We start from the raw sequence: 22519 nt of genomic DNA on the forward strand, positions 1-22519 counted from the left end.
TAGAAAGACCTGGGGGTGGGGGAGGTTCCTCTTTAGTAACTGTAGCCTGAGTGCTATGGCCCCTCGCAATCAATGCCCCCTTCTAGTCAGATAAGAGAGAGAAAAGCCGTTGTCCACAACCATTGTCCCGTTCAGCCAACCTCTTCCAGAGGCTTTTGCAAACTTTGGAGCTAAACGTGTTTGGCGCTTTCTCTATGGGAGGGAGAGGGGCGACGGACGGGAAGAGGACGTGCGTGTGTAGACACAAAACACCCCTTTAAATTAGAGATGGAAGAGCTCACCTGATTGATCTCCCTGGCAGTGCAGCATAACACCTACAGCGGGTGCATAATGATGACATTTCTGCCCTTTGAGAGATGGTAATGAAAGAGAGCTGAGTAGTCCCATTATTATTAGCTTAGCCCCACCGTTTACACGCAGACTTTAGCAGCGTTGGTTAGCGGTTCATTTTGCCGCATTAATACCAGCGCCGCCGACGCGGGGTTACATTGGTGTCTGATCATTGTCAAATGAGCTGTTCGCTGGACACGCCCTATTATAAACTCTCGCCTGACTAAACTAATTTAAAGACACCGCCGTTTAGCCAGCCAAAACGCAATTGTTGGAAGAGGATTAAAGGCGAAACAAAGCAGATTAGAATCTGTTTTCCAGACTGCTGAACCACCGCCCGATTTTTCATTTGATTATGTAATGTTTAAGACGAGGGTTGCAATTTGCACACATATGAAATGGATCCTGTCACATCTCATCCAGTAGCAACTGATGTCAGCTCCCCGCTGGAGCATCAATCGCATATTTAAACCTACAGACGAAGGCGCTTTCTTGTGCACTTCGATTATTTCCTACACTGTTTGCAGTGCCAGCTGTCCACTTAAGGATGAGTTTATGGGCGTGCATGGGAGCGAGAGGACCCCTAGAAAGCGCCGGTGTTGAAATAGTTTAGCAGCAAGGCCAGACGGGAACCACTCGTAATTCAATTAGTCAGGTTTCAGGAAGGTGGGGCTGGGTATTTTTTGGCATGAGGGAGGGGAGAAGAATAAGGAAACGCCCCTTTTCTCGCGTTGTAAACCAATCAGGGTGGAGTGGGAAAAAAAAGGGGAAAAAAAGCAATCTGTAAGCAAACAGCAAGCTGTTCCCTGACTGGCTGCGCCGGCACATCCCCCCCCGCCCACGTAAACCGCATGCAAAAATCCCACATGATCAACCAGCAGCGCCCGTGCTCCGCGAGAGCTGTCTGCGCCTCCGCCGTGCATATACTCCTCGCACACGCCGGCTTCCAGATCTCTCTTCTGACGCACACGCGTGTGTATGTATGTGTGTGTATATACACCGTGTAGATGTCGCTGCAGCTGTCTGGGGCACACGCACACAGACACCCCGCGCGCGGGGCGCCTAGGTTTGCCTAGGCTGCTGATGTCGGATTTACGGGCAGCGAAGGAAGCCGGCACTGCAAAAGGGGGCGTGACAGTGTAAAGATCCCCCCAGCCCTCCCCATAAAGCCTTTTGGTTTTTTGAAAAACTGACTTTTGCCCCTCCGATCTTCGCCGCGCGTTGTCATCCCGCCCCGCCTGCCGCTGCAGGCAAGTTTATTTGCTTGCTGGAGCGGTGCATTTTTTTTTTCTTCAGAGGGAAAAGGGAAGCAGCTGCCGGGCAAGAGCAAGACGAAGGTTTGGCTTGTTTTCTGATGTAGTCCTCTGGGGGTGGGGGTACTTTCTTTCCTCCTCCCTCCCTCCCTCTCTTTCAAACTGTTTCAGCCTTCCTCCCAAGTTGATGGTTCGGGGATGGCCCCTGCGTTATTGTAACCCAGAGACAGGAGGAGGTTTCTGCAGCTCGCCTCTGGCTCCATCTCGTTCCCTGCGCGGAGGAGGCGGCTTGACACCGGCTTCAGCAGAGGAGTTGGTGGCCTTTCAGTTTCCCCTTCCGCGGGGTTTGGCTGGTTTTGCACCCTCTCCTCCAAGTGTCTGATTGCCATCTTCCTGCTGTCCACGCCGCAGCACTGCTTGGATTGGCCGGGCCCCCCCCCGGCTGTTGCTCGGTCCTTAGTGCATCCACCGCCCAGGAACAGGAAGGACACGAGAAGAAACCCACCCCACAAAGTCCCCCCCAAGACTCTGCTGCAGCCCCGCCTCCCCCCCGCTCCATCAGCCGGACTCCTCGGGCCTCTCCCGCTGCCCTTCTGCCGCGGGGAGAGCGGCAAACTTTGTACTCGCTCCTCGGATTGCTCCTCAGCCCGGCCGAGCTGCCTCGAGCACATTTCCAGGAGCCCAGGGAGGGGCGGCTGGGGGCAGCGATTTGCTGCTGCCGCCGCCGCTGCCGCTTCCTCCCCAGCCTCGCGCGCTTACCTGGAGCGATTGCAGCTTGCGGCGCTGCCGGCCGAGCGGCGAAGGAAGGACGGACGGACGTTGACCCTCTCCCCGCATGTGCCAGCGCCAGCCGCCAAGTAACTTTGCGAGAGGCTGGAGAGCGGTGCCTTGAGAGGAGCCCCCGCCAGCCCCGCGCTAGCAGCCTCCCGGCGCCGGTGTGTGTATGTCTGCCCGTGGGCTCCGCACTGGACACCCGGTGAATGTTCGCCGCCCGCTGCTGCTGCCGCCCGGCTCGGTTCCCGCCTCCCGCCGCCGGGGTGACTAAGCACCAGCCGCTCCCAGGATCTTTCGCCCCCCGGGCACACACTATTGGGGGAGGGTGTCTCGCCGCGGCTCGTCGGTGCAGCAGCCTCCGTGTCGCCCCCTCCCCTGCCCTCTGGGTGTCTGTGATTTGATTGACTGGTTCTCCCCCCCCCCGCCGCCCCCGGTGGAGGACGGTGTGGGCCGGGAGTGATGTTGCACGTGGAGATGTTGATGCTGGTGCTTCTGGTGCTCTGGATGTGTGTGTTCAGCCAGGATCCCGGCTCCAAGGCGGTGGCCGATCGCTATGCCGTCTACTGGAACAGCACCAACCCCAGGTAAGGCGGGAGCGGGGCCGGGGCCGGGCGTGGGAGCCCGGACCACCTACTAGCACCCCAGTGCTGGGTTCTTTTTCCCACGGAGGGGCGGCTGCCTAGCAGGCACTGGGCGATGCTACATGCAGGGGGGCATCGGAGCGCTCTTCAGGCTGTACAGCACGTGCTCAGGGGGCAAGAGCTAGGAAGGGGTTCCCTCCATTCCTTCCCTTCACGTAGCCGGCAGAGAGGGGCTTCTGGTCAGCGCTTTCCGGGGCTGGAACACGTGCCTCTCTCCTCCCGCGCCTTGGAAAACTACTACTTTGCAAGATGGGCGAAAACTTTCTTGCTCGAGCTTCGTTAAGTCCAAACTCCTAGTTTGGATCTTCCCGGTTAGCCGTAGCAAACAATATTACATCAGGCTAACAGCCCCCTCCCCTCGCCAGTGCCTGGCACTCTGGTTTCCTTAGGGTGGCAGGTAGTGACATTTCGCTATCAACGTGTAGGTGCATCATCTACAGTTTATAATAAACTCTGTGCATATGTGTGTCTGCACGTATACAGACATAGGTGTAAGCATATATGTGTGTGTGCATGTGTTTATAAACATTTTTAAATGTGGTTCCCTCTTCATTATAGTTTTATAGGTAATGGAACTCATTTATACTGGCCTCTGCTGCAGGGAAACTCTTTATAGTGATGTGAAATTGAAACAGTGCTGGGCTTTCATGTATTGCAGTCTAGGTTATAGTGAACCTGCTTAGAGTGGATTTGTTGAGGGGGCAAGAGGGAATGACTTTGCTATAAGAGAGAACAGAGAGAAGTGAAACGTTTTGCCTGGATGGATATTGTAGAGAAGCCTGGAGCCGGCTTCCTGGCAGCCACATGTGGCAGCTGTTCCATGTCAGGGCTTCAGAGATGGAGTAAAGGAACAGCTTTCCCCCCCACACCCCAGTCCTGCCTTGCTCCATCTGACTGCCTGGGGTGAACTCATGTAAGCTGGTTAAGTCACATTAACTTAGCAAAGAAGTCTCCAACTTCTAAAACATAAGCACTTGTAGATGAGTCCTAGGTTGAAGGTTTCCCATGGAAAAGGGCAGCTTCTCTTGCTCAAGCTGTCACAGCAAATTCAAGTGCAATCCTTAGTGATGCACTCACAATAAAAGGGGCATCGGATGGTTTAGAACTACACTTATTAATGTTGGGAGGGGGGAGCCAGTTGTTCATTGGGCAACTTTAGTGAACATCAAACTGTTCTAGTGTTTTAGTTGACAAGACAAATAGAATCCATGTGTTCCGGTTGGGTTTGTGCTAAAAGTTTCGTTGATTATTTGTGTTTGTTTTTTTTCCGGTTCCCTTTGCACATTTTTAGATAGCGTAGCTATTACTGAAAGATAAGAATTTATTTCAAAACTTATTTGTAATGGTAAATGAAAATTATTTGAAATAAGAGGTTTTATTTAGGATCTAACAGTGTTCCTGGTATTTCCTCTTTATTTCAGTATAATATTTCAGTCCTGTTCCAAGTGGTATCCGTATGTTTAGGTAAAAAGTGTTTGTTTATACTTTGTTACAGTAGATGTGAGCAGATTTTTTTCAACCTATCAAACTAATCAAAGTAAATTTGAGGACATTTTACTGTCTGTTTTATGCTTCTGATACTGCTGTTTGGTTTGAGATTAGTGCATGGATTTTTGCCATAGGTCATGTTTTTTAATACATCTGCATTCCTTGCGGATACTGTTGTAATCTCTGCATTCCACATTGGCTTCAAAATAGGTGATACCAAAGTTAGGCAGAATTTTCAAGCACCCTGAGTTTGCTAGTTAGCTTAGTACTTTAATGTTAAGTTTGTGGTAGCAGCTTTTCAGTTAAGTTAAACTGACCTCAAAGAAGGATGACACAGAAAATAATGATTTATCTGTATCATTTGTTTAGTCATGATGAGTAACTATATATTTTTTTGAAAAGCTGTCACCCAAGCATAACATTAAAGCCTATTCGATTAGAATTAAGGGAGGTCCTGTGTCCCATCACACTCAGATATATTTGAAAACATATGCCTCTTTAAAAAATTGCATGTCTCATGAAACAAAGTTTTTTTAAAATAAAGCTCGAATGAAACACGGTAAAACCATTTTTAAAAACAACCCCCAAACAAATAATACTCACCTACTCCACTGTAAAGAGAGAGAAATGTTTGAATGACTAAATTTGACCAAATAATATGCGCATGTTGCTAGTATGGCAATTAAAAAAAAGAAAAAGAAACTCAACTTCTACAATTCTAACTTTCCTGTTTTCTGTGTGTAGTGGTATTATGTATGGATTGTAAGGTGAAAGTACTTGAAAGTAGGAATAGTATTTAATATGACAGTAAGTATTATGTATTTAAAGGGGGTTTGTAATGATTTTATTAAACTTTGTAGTATTACATTATGGTAAAAGAAAACCTTTCCTAACTTAAACTTTCAACATCTGCAAAGAAAACTTTGTTTTGTTAATCTTCCAAAGATTGGCGGAGGAGTTAATTGCAAGTTATTTTAAGCCATATCATCTTAAGAAAACAAAAGCAAATCAAAAACAAACAAAAAACCACTTTATTGATACCTTAAAATAGGAAGCAGGCTTTCTTCTTCTTTTTTTTTTTTTTTTTTTAAATTATCCGTTTAGATATGACATGTTTATTCAAAAGCTAAAATATGGTAACATTGTAAAAAAAGCACAGTTCATTACACTTCTCTTCTGTTTTGTAGAGTAGTGTGAGAGTAAAGCTCTGTATTTTGTTCATGTCTATCAGATTTCATGATCTGTGCTATAAAAATAGGCAAACATCTGTTTGGATAAATATAAGATAATGGGAGGAAAAATTGCTTTGTATTTTGTATTGCCTTTGTCAGGATATCAGTTCAGAAGGTAAAATTCAATGTGGGTATCAAAATTTTAAAATTGGTCTGTTCAATAGTATTTGTCGATAATTTTTCTGTGTCAGAAGATTGACTGCATTTTGTTTTTACTAATATGTGGACATCAAAAAGGATACCTAATTGGCTGATAACAATCTGAATTGGTAGTTGAAATAATATTTCATTTCTTTTACTTCTAATGTATCCACAGTAGTTTAGCTTACTTTTTTAATAATTACCCAAAGTTACCAATCCATTGTTATCTAATGATACAGTTAAAACTCAGATTTTCAAGGCACAATAAATCAGAAAATGCAGTAAAGTTTCTTCAAAACTTTGAGTGAAGAGATTTTTCATGTTTCTAAGAAGTACAGCTGTCTCTTGGTTTTATAGACTATTAACCTTACTAAACAATTTATGAAAACAGAAAATTCATATTATTCTTATTAAAAGTCATACTAACAATCTGATGAGTGGTGCAAATAGATTAGTGCCTTCAGTATGAAACACACTTCCTTAAATAAAACACTATGACTACGTAATAAAATTTTGAATTTTTTTTTTGAATAGGTGCCAAAATCCTGGTAGAATAATAAAAAAATGTCTTCTGTAATACTGCTAGCATATGTAAGAGCAATATAACAAAGAAATTTATTTTTAAAGAACCCAAATATATTTTTAGAAAAACCAGTTAGTGTCATTTTGCTTGCTTCCTAGTACATCACTGTAATTAACAAAATATATGAATCTTCATGAATACCATACTGATTCCAAATAAAAACCATGTTCCTCTTCTGTTTAAACAAGAGGCTTTCTAAAATATGATAAAATAAGGTTGCTTTATTACATTTGAAACTGTGTAAAAACTTGTGGATAGAATATTTCACAATAAGTAATTCTTGAAATTTTATGCAAGTGCTTTTTATATGTGGTTTTAGAATTAAAGTGCTTGTGAATTCTGATCTTCACCTTAAAACACATTTGTCTTACATCTGAGTGCAGATGTACCACTCCAATGTAGAGAGACTAGAGTTCTTGTCATAGCCATGTTTCCATGTGCAACATTTAACATAGTTTTGAGAGTTCATTCAGTAATGCAGCATATTTATTTAATCTGAAGTCGCCCCCATTTAGGCCCTGATCCTGCAAGTACTTACTACTGAGTACTTGCTACTTACTGTAAGTAGTGTTACTGAAATCAAATTGGACTGCTTGCTGTAGTAAGTACTATACTCAGAACTCTTTGCAGGATTGCATTTCAAGACTGCAGTTTCTGTTTAACTGTATACATGTAAGTTATTTCAAGGGTTGCATGTTCTGTAGAATTTATACATTGATTCTTGTATCAAAAAGTTTAAAATACTTTGTTTCCAGTTTGGTCAAATTTCTTATCACTATTACAAAGGGCCAAATCTTTTTTGTCTTACTTAAGAGATTGATTCTGTTGAAGTCATGGTATTTGTATGAGAAGGGTGAGTGTAGTTGATTGTAATAAATAACTTTGTTAAAAATACGTCATTTAAAATTCAGTATAATTATTTGTATTTATGGATTGATCGCTCTAGAAATAAGTGTGTGTGTGTGTGTGTGTGTGTGTGTGTGTGTGTGTAAACTAAGAGTCTACTGGTAATTATACAATTGAAATAATTTTAATCTCTAACTATATGGTTCTCATAATTCTAAGTAATGCCATAATTTGACTTATCAATATTAGAGTTCTCATTAGGATAGATGCTTGAGGTCTCAAGTATAGAATAGAAAAATGAACGTGTTCCTGTAAATTCCATCCATAGATGAACATTTCCAGTGCAGGTATCTAAAGTTAGGTAGTTGAATCCATAGTTAGGCACTTAGTTCCTGGATTCAGGAAAGCGTCTGTGTTCACAAAAGCACGTATGCACCTGTTTAATTCCCAATATAATAAACAAGACTTAAGTATATGCTAACAGCTAAACATGCACTTAAGTGCTTTCCTGTATCAGGGCCTGAAATAAGCAACTCACTAATTCTCAGAGTTTGAACACCCACAGCTTCTGTTGACTTCTCAAAACTGTATCACATATCTAAGAACCTCAGCATGTCTTTATGCACCTGCATTGGCCATAATATACATTAATTACAAATGCACAAGTCATGCGTATATATTTATTTTTTAAAATTGTGAAATATTCCAGCAGAAATGAGGGAAATTGTGTGAAAAGGGGTGGGGCACAAAGAGTATAGTTTTCAACTGATCAGTTTGAATCAGTATCGGGAGCAGAGTTGGGAGAACCCAAGCATTTGGTTTGATACTGATATTTCAGAATGTGTTAACCTTCAGAAGGGGCATAATGCTTTAAGTACCAGAAGTATTCAGTCTTTCCTTCTTTGGATACAATATGTCTTGTATTTGGAGACGTAGTTTTATCTGGCAGCTCAAATCTGAGAGACAAAAAGATCTCTGGCCCAATGCATTTCTTATAATTAAAAGTGCAATAGCAGAGCCTTCAGTAGTTCATTTCACCTCGCTTAGCTGATTTTAATAATGTTACTTTAACTGCTTGTGACTCTCAAAGGATACCTTTTGATTGTTTGTTTTAAAAATGGATTCTTGAATCAACCATGGCGTCCATTTCTGAAACACGCACAATGGACAATAGTTTTACAGGCCTTCATCTTTGCAGGGAGGAAATCTAGTTAAGGGGTAAATTACTTTCCTGAAACTTTTCCCATATAATATTTTGCAAATGCCCATAGTGAAGGCATTTCATTGCATTCTGCCCACTGGCTCTATTTCCTGTTAGGCTCATCTTTATCTGTCCTTCTTTCTTTTTCTCTCCTGTTGCTATGAGCCCAGCAATCTACCAGCGCCATGCTGGGCTGAGAAAATGAATGAATGCAATTAGTCCTTCAGCAGTCCTGGCCTTTGCAGTCTTAGGGAGGGGCGCGCGCGCACACACACACACACGTATCTTTAAAATGTGGTGGTGTGGCATAGCATAAACGTAACAAAAACAACCAAAAAAAGAAAAGAAGGGGGAAAATATATATAATAAGAGAGAAGTCTAAAATCACTAAACTGTTTGTTGTACAAATGACTTCCCAGCCATCCTCCTCCAATAAAAATCCAATTTCTCATTTGATTAAAAATAAAAAATATTTGTAAGATGCGTTTTTTTAATTCTTGTAATTCACCCCCCACTACCCCACTTTTTTCATACACGGGTAGTCCCCAAGTAACAATATATATAAACAAATGTAATATGAAGCACATGAAATTACAGGCCTTTGCTTCAGAAAACAAACCACTGAGAATTCTCAGTATTTATTAAAATACAGTGTTACTTTTTTTTTCTGAAATAATCCCACATTAGGCAGTATGCTGTACTGCTTAAATATTAGGCTTTAGTTAAAAAAGCGCACAAAGTGAGATGGTTGTGGGGAATTCATGTTGCTGTGAAGCAATAGTTTACCTTGAAGAAAACAATATTGTAGTTTGAGAAACTATAAATTGAGTGTAATTCCTCTTTGGTTAGCAAGATGTTTTGTATTCTTTTTGGTTTGGTTGACAAGTTAAGGGTTTTATGTAAGAAGAAAAGCCTTAAAATTGAAATGCAGAGAAGTTCAAGAATTTTTTTTTCTTCTAATCATTCCATCCACCACTCTCCAGTTCTGAGCATTGCTTTGAAAAAAGAATGTATTTGGTTTCACAATTAATCTAATCTTCCACTGTTTCTGAATCAAGTGTCACTGTTGAGAAAAGAGGATTCTGTTTTTAAGTTTTCTTAGCACTTGTGCTTAAAAATGTAGTCAGTCAGCAGCATGCTGACATAGTTAAATGGAAATGTTTAGTTTAAAATAGGCATATTATTGAAACTCTTTTCTGGTGATTATTGCAGCTGTTGTGAGTAAACTCTACTGTAATGTACTTCAGTGTAGTTTGAATAGAAAAATAAAAATCTTCAAGTCTCGGAACTTTTCCTGTTACTTCTGACTCTGTTAATTGTACTCTCCACAGGATAGATTATACAATAGTTGAGCCCATTTAAAATGGGTTAGTATTCTGTAGTGTGTAAGCCTCTTATAAAATCTTGGTTTTTAAGGATCCAAAGATCAGTTATAATGTTGTGAAACCATACATTCAGGTATGTACGCCATTTAAAAAAAATAAGAATCTAAAAATCAACCATTTGGAAAGAAAGAAAGAAAGAAAGAAAGAGAATGTGCTATTTTGTGGTGGTGATGAGATTGGATTTTGTTCAGGTAGAGGTATAGTTTCCAATAAAATAAAATAAACCATTATCTTGAGGAATATTCCTCCATATATTTGACAGGTTGATAAAATGAACAGTCAGATCCTTATTTTTCATTCAAGTTGGGAATAAAAATGGGTTTGCCTAATTTATTTTTCTTCAAAACTTGCTGCAAAATGTGGAGAAATGTTTGTAATTGATCCGTATGTTTGGCTATCTGGTATGCTAGAGATTTTCCATGATTTGTTCCAGTTAAATAAAGGGGCAGTAAAATGCATTCCAGTGAGAGATCATCTTATAACTAAATGTGTGAATGTTCAGCTAACTGACAAGGTCTTGAGTTGCTAATACCAACATTTGATAGCAAATTCTTTATGATCGGCAGTTTTCATTTATAATCTTCAAGGCTATTTGTTTTTTAGGTCCTATTGCACCTCCATTGTAATGTGTTAGCATGAGTGGATAATGCCTCTGGCATGTAGTACGGACAGAAGCTTTCAATAAGGTGAAATCTATAAATACAGTATTTACAGTAGAATTGTGGTTTTTACTTTTAAAAATTTCCTTTTCCATCATTAAGTGAATATATTTTTCTGGCAGACAATTGCACAACAGAAAACACTTTGTAGCGTTATTATTGGTAGGTTGCTTGGCTAATTTTTTGCTTTCCTTTCAGTTACATCAAGTACTTTCTAAAGAGCTGTTTTTGGTTGAGTTGAACCTGTTCAGCTCTTGAAGAGAGCAGTGAAATGGAGAGTAGAGAAGGACTAAACCATTTGAGAGTCATTTGGTGAGATAAAAACTGGACTGGGAGAAATGTGAGGTTTCTACTTTGTCTTTCTTCAGTTTGCTAAAATGTTGCTAAATGCTGTGTTCTATTTGTATAGCACATATTTGGCCTGTTTTTGTTGTTGCTGTTGTTGTACGTGTGTTTTTTGTTTTGTTTTTAGATTAACATTTCTGTGTCGTGCTTTTGTGTAAGATTCACTCACTGTGCCATAATTAATCTTTGCTTTGTAGCGTAGACATTCGTTGGTCATTAGAAGAACATATTCACATCTCTCCCCGAAGTTTTTTTCATTTCTTTGCTGTTGGGTGACTGCTTGCCAGCCTCTGGCACATTCACTTTGCACTTGAGTGGTTCATCAACATAAGCTGTGTACCTTATCACTTCCCTAGTGATTAGTAATGAAACATTACATTTTTGCTTTTTGTACATTTTAAAGTAATAGTACACATATTCAGATTCTTTGTTATGAAGTACCATCTTGCCTTCCACATACATGCTTACTCCTTAGGGTGACCACATGTCCTGATTTTATAGGGACAGTTCCGATATTTAGGGCTTTTTCTTATATAGCGCTATTATCCTGCATCTCCTGTCCTGACTTTTCACAGTTAATACTCCTCAGCCCTCCCCACCCCCTAAAGTCCCATTATATAATCTCATAGTGAAGTGGTAAGAGATATGATGGCTTTTTTTTTTTTTTTTTGATAATGCACATTTTTATGCTTCATAGTTTTGGTTTGTATTTTGTTTTACTTAAAGTGTAATTTCCCTGCCGAGTGAGTGTGTTCTCCAGATATCAAGTTCTTATCTTTACTGTGGAACTGGACTTCAGTAAATTCCAAATCACTTAGTAAAAACAAAACAGTTCCGTTTCTGATGAGCACCATCCTTTTGTGGTGCTGTGTAACCAAAAGTACATTTTTGTAAGAATACATTTTAAAATTAGCATCATTTTAGCTATCCGTTGATATGGTGATATTGGTTAGCGGTTTGATATGAGCGGGTGACAGCTTTTTCAAATCTACAGTTGTCTTTCCTTGAATTAATAAAATGACTCCAAAGGACCATAAAAATTAAATAAAAGTTCTCTATTTAGATTCACTCTATAGATTTTTGACAGATGTTTTATAATAGTAAATGTGCCCTATAATAGTGGAGGAGGGAGAAGGAATGGAGAAATGATGAGCTTTAACAAAGAACAAATCTCCTCAGTCTGCTCTGCCAAAATATTTTTTCTCTAGTTAGTTATATGTGGTAAACATAAAAAAAAAAAATCTTTATGTAGTTTCCTTGCTGTTCCAAGCTTTTAAGGTTTCAATTTTTAACTGTCCTGCAAGTTATTAGTGTTTGTCAAACCTGTAATTGCAGCTAGTGTTATGCTCCTTGTGCAAAAATAACAGGACGAAAAAGTAAATGAAAAGCATTTTTTCCTCATGACAGCAGAAACTTGTAATGCCTTAATTAGCTCAGTTAGTAAATTATTGGGATTGGACAATTTGGAGATTTATTTACCTGCCCTTGATAGCATTAGAAGTGTGTCTTTCCCTATGGTTTTATTGGTATCAATTATATTGTTTTCTTTGAGTTGTAGTGTAATGTTACTGATGAACAAAAACAAACAAAAAGAAAGTCAATACATTGTTTTTATTGGTCTTTTATCAATTTAAAGGAACAGTAAATATGTTCATATAGATAGGAAATGTATTCTCCTGTGTTTAACAAGTAGAAGTTGACAAAGTAGGAGCTATCAATCCTACTTTCCCTCCTAGTGTTTCAGGAAAGAAGGGAATAAAGAGAGATGCTGGAATTTCAAAGTAGTGACCTTCTGACACGCACGCACAGCATGGTCATTGCACTGGCACATAAAGTGCCTTAAGCCACCATAATGGCAAACTGTGTTTTTTGAAGTCACTGATATGAAAGCCAGCTGAATGGGGGATGGAAAGTCTGTCTTTGACTTCACAGCTTTTTGCAAATTTCCATTTTGGTGCCAAACAACTTCACTTTCAAATTCCAAAACTTATCAGTTAGGAATAATGTTGCTTTGTTCAGTTTGGCCAGGGATTTGTGACTGCTACACAAACTTACTACCATTTGATCCAGAATTCTGTGATCATTCTTCATAGAGATCCACTTCTCAGAGTTATTTTGTTCATCTGGTGATGGGGAAGGATGAGAAACAGTGAAGGGAGATTCATATCAGCATTCTTCTGCAAGGAAAATGCTCATCCACATTATTAGTCACTATAGCCTCTTTTAAAGATAAAGGCAGAGATTTGGAACAAATAGCTAAGAACCAATTTAGGTCCCCCTCTTCAGACTACGTGATTACCTGGATAACCCCTGCATGCATAGTCTAGAAAAGACCTAATATTTCACATGCCGCAATAGGCCTTTTTCCCTTTTGTATTTGTTTACCATTATTGCTTCAATACACTTTACATCTTTTTACAGTTCTCTTAGGGCTTAGTTTATTAAAAATTAGTGATCCATCACTAAGAGGGGTACAGTGCAAATAGTGGTGCTCCCATCAGAGGGTTTTTGTGCCAAACCAGAGAAAATAATACGGGTATGAAAGCTGCCAAAAAGTGTGTGTCCCAACTGCTAATTAATCAGGCAAAAAAAACCCAACAACTCCAAAACAAAAACAAAACCTTCAGTGACAGAATTAGACTGGCTGTCATAATTGACGTTGGGACAATGTATTGTAAATATTGAATAAAGCTATTTTAAAAGAAACATAAGGGGCTGTATTGCCCCTGCTATCACAATATATGTATTATTTTTCTCAAAACAATTTTTAAAATGTGAACTTTAAATTTGAGTGGCTGGGAACTTTTTTGTTTTTTGCTGATTTTTGACAATAGGTTGAGCTTTTTCAAATAGCACATCCATTTTTTGAATGAACAAATACAGTTTTCCCTGTTGAGCATTCTCCAATAATTTTGAGGTGGTGGTTATTTGAAGCTGTCTAGCACTAAAGCAAGTGGTAACAGTATTAGTTTAAATTGTCAGCAAACAGTCACAGGAAAAATATATTTTAAAAAGTTCACATTTTCAGTAATTTGGGCAATAGAATATGGAAGGAAGAATTGTTTCTGCGAATATCTGGTATACAAAGCTGCCAATCACTTCTGGCACAGCTCCCATTATGGTTGCTGTGCCTATAATTAAACGCCTGTCATTAGTGTATTTTTCCATAACATTTACAATGGAAAAGGCAAGGGGTCCTTGCAGTGCTATGACTGTCAGGGGAACAATAAAAACTAATTACACACTCTACTGTCACCATTGTCAGCTCTGCTTTTGGGGGGAAAGAACATGGAAACTGTGTGTCTAATAATATGTTGTGTGTGTGTGTGTGTGTGTGTGTGTGTGTGTGTGGACAGATATACACAGTTATCAATATAACCGAGTTTCCCCAATAGAGTGAGTATGTGTATGTATATATAATTAGTGTGCATACATGCACGTATGTATAAATAAACACAATTATATTTATCAATAAAAGTGAGTTTCCCCAATAGTGTTAATGTGCGTATATTTAGTGTATGTATGTGTATATACATAGATAGATAGATACATACTGACACTGTTGGGAAAACGCTGTTTAACTATAACTCTGAGTATATGTATCTATAGCTATATATGTATGCGTGTGCATGCACACACACACAAATATATAAACACACAAACATTATATATTTAGTACACACACTCTCTCACTCTAACACTATTGGGTGAATGCCAATTACTTGTACATTTGTAATTTCTGCCTTCAGAAGACTTGAATCCTTGGAGTATTTTTTCCTCCTCCAATTTGTACTGAAGTCAGATATATTATATATATATATTTATTGTTGATCTTTCTCTTGCAATTCACCCACTTTCCTTTTCTTTTGCACATGCTTTCTACAAACTGAACTTTCCATTAAAATTGTGGGGATCAAAGCAGCTATTTTTATTGAAAGGGTGCAAGTTATCTGTCCTATTGTAAATTTTAGATTGTGGGATGAGCAGTAAATTTGTTCAAGAAGTTGAATGAATGCAGCCAGTTATTTTCAAATTACTCAGTATAGTTATCTGTTTTCTGCTCTAAATCTAGGCATAGAGGCCATCTGCAAGGCACTTCATTTTCGGTTTTTATTTTGTTTAAAATTTTCCAGGAATTTATTGATGTTTATTACAAATGTTAAAAAAAATGGATAAAAGCTATGGCAAAAAGCTAACTTCACAGTTTTCTGGGTAAATGTTGGGGGATGGGGGAGAGAAAAAAGTAAGAAATAGAGAAAAGTAGGAATATTGAATGTAAAAGCAGTTTAATGCTGTGATTTATGTAATGAACTGTTAACGGTATGTACACATACATACAAACAGATGCATGTGTGTGCATCTGTCACTACATTGCCTTGCTTTAACAGCTAACTTCACATTTACACTGTTTATTAACATAAACACATACTAAATGTAATGTATTGGATTTTCTTAATATAATCAGTATTTTCATATACTTGAATGATCCAAAATTTGATTGAAAATCAGTAAAACCCAAATAATATCTTTTGTAAAACCCAGGAATCTTTTGGTAAAAACTGAAAGTGAAGGTAGCCATCTGCAATGAAATCGACAGGCTTAGAGGCCTTTGGGATACTGGTTTTGCCAAACATTTGCCCAATTCTGTTTGTTAATATAAAAATCTGTTTTCAAATACAAAGATATAAAGACAAATGAGGAAAGAATTACAATTTTATCAACATTTCAAACAGTAACTAAAGCACAGACAGCACTTCGTGCCACATTTTGACTATTACTTGTATAACCACAAAAATGTTCACTATGCTTGACTGACTAAGCCCACGGATTTAAAAAATGGGTGAACGTTAGGCTCTTGGGGCCAGATTTTTAATGGTATTAGGTACCTAAATATGCAGATAAATGCCAAGTTGGATTTTCAGGAGCACCTACGCACCTAAGTTTATGGAAGTCTGTTGTTTAGAAGCATATGAAAATCTAATTTGGTGTGTATCTTCTTCTTATGTGGGTGCCTAAGTACTCTTTAAAATCTGGTCCCTAAATCCTTAGTAATGTGCCTACTGTAAATAAATGCCTTGGTTTTTTAAAATTGCTGAAGGCAGTGGGAGCTACTAGGTGCTAATCAGTTTTTGAAATTGGGGCCCTTATTTACAGTATGTGTATAAATAAGGATTTTAGGACCCTAACTTTAGGCACCCATTTAAAAAAAAATCATGGTTTGACACCCTAGTCCCTCAACCATTTAAGCCTGGGCCATGGCCAGCTCCCATTAAAATCAATGGGAGTCTTTTAGTTGACTTTAGTTGGAGTTGAATTAGATTCTATGTATTTATGGACATAGTCCCTAGACTTCAATAACTATACCTGAACTTAAAAGTCAGGCCTGGGATATTTGCAAGATGCACTTTATGTATGAGTGTAGAGAGGTTAATGGGGCTACTCAGGCAAAGAGTTGCTTAAGTATGTAAATGCTTGTAGAATTGGGTACAAATAATTATTGAATTGTTTTTACAGAACTGGAGCCTTCTTGTTTGAGGGACTGTGGAAGAGATTGGCTTTCTGAGGAATTGTTGCTCTGGTTTCAATTAGGATGACCAGATGTCCCGATTTTTATATGAACAGTCTTGATATTCAGGACTTTTTCTTATACGGGCCCCGTCCCAATTTTTCACACTTGCTATCCGATCACCCTAGCTTCAGTAGAATTAATCTCAAATTTTGCATTGTAATATTTTAGTAAGGAAAATAAGGAATAGTCAAATCATGATGTGTGTCGAATACCTTACACAATACAGACCAGTTTAGTATATAATAACTATGATGAATAAAGTCAGAAGTTTAAATTGGTAAGACCATAATAAATCAGACATGGGAGTGCAAAAAGTAAAACGGCAGATGAAATCTCCCCAAAATCATTATGCTGTATCATACGGTAGGCTACTCTTTCAAGACCACCTGGAACTTGTGAACTTGTATGAATAAGATTGTGTGGTTTCCTAAGTTAGCGACCAGCTTGTTATATTCATTTGAAAAGTGGGTTTCTACTTCGGCAGTATCATTCTAGCCGCTAACTCTCCTTGCAATATAAGCTCTGTAATAGAGTTAGATGACTCTATCATCCCTCTTCCATTGCTTAGAATGGTGAGCCCTGGATCCTGCACTGTAAGTGTAACTGAATTATGGATGTAGGGGATATAAGGGTGCAAATTTTACAGATTCAGTCATTTCATGTACTGTCATGTATTTGATTGTTTTGTTGAATTTAGGTGGACTGGAAGATCCCTTCTGAGGGGTAATGTAATGGGGAAAATGTATGGGGAGATTGAAATTGCAGGAAGCTGGGAGGGATGATTTAATTTTAAAAGACAAGACCTGGTGAAATAAGCCCATTTTACTTATAACTACTCATTAAGATAAAATTATTCGAAAACGAAGGCCCCAATCCTGTAACTTTACTTCACTTCACTTACGGGATGCCTGTTCACTTCAGTGGGGCAAGGAGTCGATGTTAGCAGATCTCATTGCAGGATCAGGGTGTTTTCATATATATTCATACTGAATTTGTCTTGAAGAATGCAATTTTATTTTGAAAAATGTATGCCTAACCTTTGATTTTTTTCAGGTGAATGTCTTTGAATTTGGCAAAATATCCCACAGATTTCCAGTAGCATTATTCTGATCACTTCACAGACTCTTTTAAAGAATCCTGCTATAGATTTATTGAGAAGCTAATTTCTGAAGCCATCTCAAAACAAAAATACCAGGAACTCTTCTGTTCAGAGCATCATTTTGTAACACATTTAATAGTATAATTCTCATTTAAATCCATGAAGTATAAAACAAAGTCTCTTATTAATTTATTAACTTGGCACAGAAGTTGTCTTGCAAATAGTTTCTTTGCTTGTATTAGCAAATGTACAATAGGCAGGCTAGGCATTTGTTTGAGAGCCATAAAGAGAATCTTTATAAAACAAAACAAAAATTAGTGGCATTATGTTAAATATTCTTAGTGTAATCCAGGTGATATGAAATCATAAATGTCCTTGAGTGTGATTCTGATATATATTAGCATAGCAGGTAACAAGGGACAGTGTAGGGCAAAGAGAGAGAAAATTACAAGAGAGGGAGATTTTTTTTTTCCTTCCCCCTTACTATTTCTTGGCTACCTTATATCCATCAGCAAACACACTCTCTCTAACTGAATTTACAAAATTTATTTGCCAAAACCACTTACGGATATATTCTCTGCACTGGTTTTTAGTCCCAGGCAGGTTAGTTTTTTTTTTTTTGTTGGGTTTTTTTTTTTAACACTGGTTTTGTATTTTACAGTATCCTTTCTATTTAGCAGATCCTGTCACTGAATGAACTGTATTTTATAGTTCAATATAAAGTAGAATCTTAGCTTTTCATTTTCATATTCACAGACTTGATTTATTGCTGATAAAATGGTCGTCTTTAGAACAAAACATTTGGAAGAGTTTCATAAGCACTTTATTTTAGGTGCAACGTTTGATCAAGTGTGTTTGCCTGTAAACTATCGCTTAACTTTTCTGCGTAAATCAGACAATTGTGCACCTTAGCAGTGACATTGAGGAGTACTCATTTAGGACTTTAGTTCTCATATAGAAAGGAAGAAAGACTGAGGTCTTGTCTACACTACAAAGATAAGTCGACCTATGTTAGGTCACCTTATAGCCACCGCATTAATTACTGCTGTGGCTGATGTCCACACTACTATCCTTTGGTCAGTGATACACATCCTCACCAGGAATGCTTCCATTGACCTAAGAGGGCCGGGAGCCTGGCTGCCGCACAAGCTGAGCTCCCTGCAGGCTTCTCCTCTTCCTGTTCCTCTCCCCCACCCACGGGAGCTGGGGGAAGTCACCCAGGGATTCTCCCCTTCCCGTTCCCCCCTGGGGACCAGGGGAAGCCGCCTGAGGCTTCTTGTCCGCAGGGTCTAGCTTCCCCAGATTCTCACCACCCCCACCCACTTGCCTGCTCCCTGTGGGAGCCAGGCAGCCTTGTTAATTTCAGGCTGAGCTGCCCTGGCTCATAGCAGGGAGAAGCTGGCAGCTGAGGCAAGCCACTCAGCTCTCCAGGGTGTGGTGGGTACCTGGACTTTAGCTGCCTGGCTCTCTTGTCAATTTCACAGCTCCAAATTGACAAGAATGACAGTCAAGAGCAATGTAAGACATGCAATGTCTACTCTGAAGCTAAGTTGCCCTAACTACGCCAACATAAGCCCTACACACCTGTCGTTGAGGTGGTTTTATTATGTAGGCATAGCAGGGCAGTTACATTATTGTGTATATCTCCACAGTTTTGTGTCTACAAAACTCTGTAGTGTAGAGAGCCCATAATCTCTGTGTGTGTGTGTGTGTGTGTGTATGTGTGTGTGCACGCGCGCGGGGGGGGGGGGGTTGTTTTGTTTTCCTATAAAGCAAGTACTCTAGGTGCCCATAAAGTTGTTGATTTTTAGATTAGAATCACCATGAAGTAGGTTAAGGTCTTTGAACTGTGTATTTTCTTGCATATCAGCAAAGTTATGCCCTTAAGACAAAAGTGTCCTCTGCATTCCACACCATAATCAAAGTGCCCAGGACAAAGCTAGTTTTGGGAGGGTTTCAAGTCTTAGCACAGCTGGAGCAAGGCAGAGTACCTTGAGGAAACCGTTTTAAAATGAAATTAATGCAAAGATGCTAGAGATTCATAGTTTTCCTAATGGTTACTATTAATGACATTGATTTAAATGTGTCTGCATGAGCAACATTCTTATGTTAGCAGTTCAGGGGACAAAAGATGAAAATCAAGGTCAGGTTCTTGGTCTGTACAAGCAAACTATCTAATTTTGAAAAAAATCTAGGTTACTGAATCAAAGTTACTAATTTAAAAGAAGACATCTTTTGCTTTATCTATCCAAGAACTTGTAAGGTCCATGTCACAGTTCTGTCAGATATTCTTAAATAATCCTCAGTGAGCCACAAATGTGGGGGGGAAATGAGGAAAATACATCCAGCTATATTCTGCCAATTCGAAAGGCACCTGAGTGGTATGACAATAATATGGGCATATAAAGATGAACTTCACTGTGCCTTGGGAGTATTAATCCATTATTAAGTGTTGTGGATATGCTAATAAATTCAACATTGGGTATACACTGTAAGTAGATTATAGTAATATTTATCTGAAGAACCTATTGTAAAAGGCTGAAGGGGTTGCATACTGGCAGATGTGCTACAGTCTATTTGCATACAACTCCCATTGCATACATCCTCCCAGTGAGGATTAAACACGGAAGGACTTGATTTTTATTTATAAAGTTTAGATAGATATAATGAAGTAGTGTCTAACTAGTAGTTCAACTAATAGTAATAGTGTTCAGATATTTCAAAAGTTAGGGAATGATTAAAATAGATCCTTAAAGAGATTTCCTCTCTTATGCTTATTATTTCATTTCTGGTGTTTTAAGTCCCATATTATTTTTGTACTCCATTGGTTTTCACTGCATGTTTTGGCTCTCTTTGGAATTATTTTCCTCCTAACTTTGTTTTGAGCTGTGGAAATTTGTTTTAAGAGTGATCTAACACTCCCTTAAAACTCTGTTTAGATTCAGAAATGGGAGAATCGATATGAAAGGGTGGGAGAAGAGAAACGGTTCATGAAGTAATTCCTGGATAAATGGGTCTGTTTCTTTCTTTAAAACTTCTAGTCCAGATCCTTTCAGGCTCTACTTTGGAAAAGCACTAAACCCACAGCATCTTTCACTCACTCTGGAATTCCACCTCTGTCATAGTTATGCTTGTCTTTAATCTGTAACTTGATTGCACTAATCCTTTGTAGCTATTATTTTGTGCTTATAAGCATTTCTGTTTACCTGTAATATGGAAAGTAGCTTAGAATCCTTTCTATTTTCCATTTTAAAAAAAATACCAAGTAAGTGATGAGGGGATGGGACAATTTAAAAAACAAAACAAATAAACATCCTATAATTTAAAAAAAAATAAAAATAAAGTAAAAGCAGTAAACTGCTCCTGCATGCCCTTTAACTCCAGGGCTCTCATAAACTATAATTTTCCAAATGTCCTGACACATTTGAAGTTTAAGCTGTAATTTTTCCTGTTCTAAACTACAGCTTGTCAGAGCCTTTGGTTGAAAACTTTAAACAGGGAAAATATAAAAGTTTTGTTTGAACAAGTCTCTAAACATTTTAAAAAATACAGCTATCTATCAGTTTGAACAGGTTAAATGGCGATCGTTATGGCTCTGGCTGTATCTAACCTTTATAATTTTTTGTTAGTTCAGTAGAAGACAGTCCTATTTTATTTGATTTTTGTTTTTGTTTTAATGATTGCTATTCCCTAAGGTACTGTACTAAGAAATAATTTGAGTATCAAATTTTAAAAAATTGGCCCCTAAATTGTACCCATGAAATATGTACTACGGGGAAAATGCTTAGTTAAAAGTTGAAAATGTGTAACTGCCTACTTCGTGTGCATGTAAAACAAGCAACTTATGTGTTCGCATTGGCAATTATTTTTGTGCACACAACTTAGGTCCTTAATGTCATGGGAGGGCAGGGGAGGGAATTCTACATAATTTTTCCAACTCTGTTCTGTTGGCAAGTTTCAGGTATATTTTTAATGATCATTTCAAAACATCATCAAACAACATGTTTAGTCAGGCTAAAAGAAATTGGTACATTCATGTAATTTTATTGTTAGTCCTCCTATGGCCTAGGTATTGCCATTGCATAAAAAGGAGCATGGGCTTTTAGGTAGCCAACAAGGTCAGTGTCCTTACATATGTTGTTGACCTCCAGGGTCGCTTTAAGTGGATTTGCATACTGTATCTGTCTGATACGTGATTTTCAAACTTTTTTAATCCGCTTTAGGGGAAGGATGATTTTCCTAATTCTAAATTGCTAATTATTCTTGAAACCTAAATTGTTTCATTGTTCAGAATCTTCTGCACCCTCCTGGTCTTCCTCCTTTTCCTCTTCTCTTTTTTCCTTCTCTCACCGTGATGATTTTCACGGAAAACGTGGTTTTGATCTGTGTAACCCCCTCATTTTTTTTCACTGTTAAAATACAATCCAGCAACCTCTTAGGGTTCCCCGCTGGTAAGTTCTGCTTGGAAGGATCTGTAAAACAGTGGTTCCAAACTGCAGTAAATATTGACTGGGTCTCAGAGCAGAGTCCTTCTCAAAGTCTGCGCTGATGACTTGAAAAGCTCCTATTGTTCCTCTTTAGTCAGCACTCCATAGCCAAGGCTAAAGTATGCATGTGTTAGAAAGAGAAAAAAGGCAGAGAGGGGAAATTTAAACAGGGAACACTGCTGAACTCCAAATTGCTCAATGTGGAGGAAAGGGAAACCTACAACAAAGAGGGAAGGAGCTTACTCTTTCCTTCCAGAAAACTTCGCAGAAGTAGAGTGCCAAAGATTGGCTGCCCTCTCTCTGCGAGAGACGTTCGATACATGCAGCTACCTGCCTTGGCTAACAGTTAACAATATGTAGCTAGGACTAGGGAAGGCTCTTAAGTGAAATCTTAAAACTGGTCCCTTCAGTCAGTCTCTGGCGGCAGCCCAAGTTGTAGTTAAAGGTTCCCTAATACTTTTTTGGAACAACTGGGTGATGAGCCTG

At 38.9% G+C, this 22519-nt stretch overlaps 1 protein-coding gene across 1 annotated transcript in view; it reads left to right on the forward strand.

The window, feature by feature from the left end:
- The first annotated feature begins 2367 nt into the window (after positions 1-2367).
- The window catches only part of EFNA5 (ephrin A5), a 242458-nt gene continuing 222306 nt past the window's right edge, over positions 2368-22519 (forward strand). Inside the window, exon 1 of the mRNA XM_067568708.1 lies at positions 2368-2941. Coding sequence (XP_067424809.1) covers positions 2817-2941 — 125 coding nt within the window. The 5' untranslated portion in view covers positions 2368-2816. The remainder of the gene's footprint in view (positions 2942-22519) is intronic.

Source organism: Emydura macquarii, unplaced genomic scaffold (assembly GCF_026122565.2).
Source record: "Emydura macquarii macquarii isolate MOO-44397 ecotype Brisbane River unplaced genomic scaffold, CSIRO-AGI_Emac_v2 contig_2897, whole genome shotgun sequence".
Classification (NCBI taxonomy): domain Eukaryota; kingdom Metazoa; phylum Chordata; order Testudines; family Chelidae; genus Emydura; species Emydura macquarii.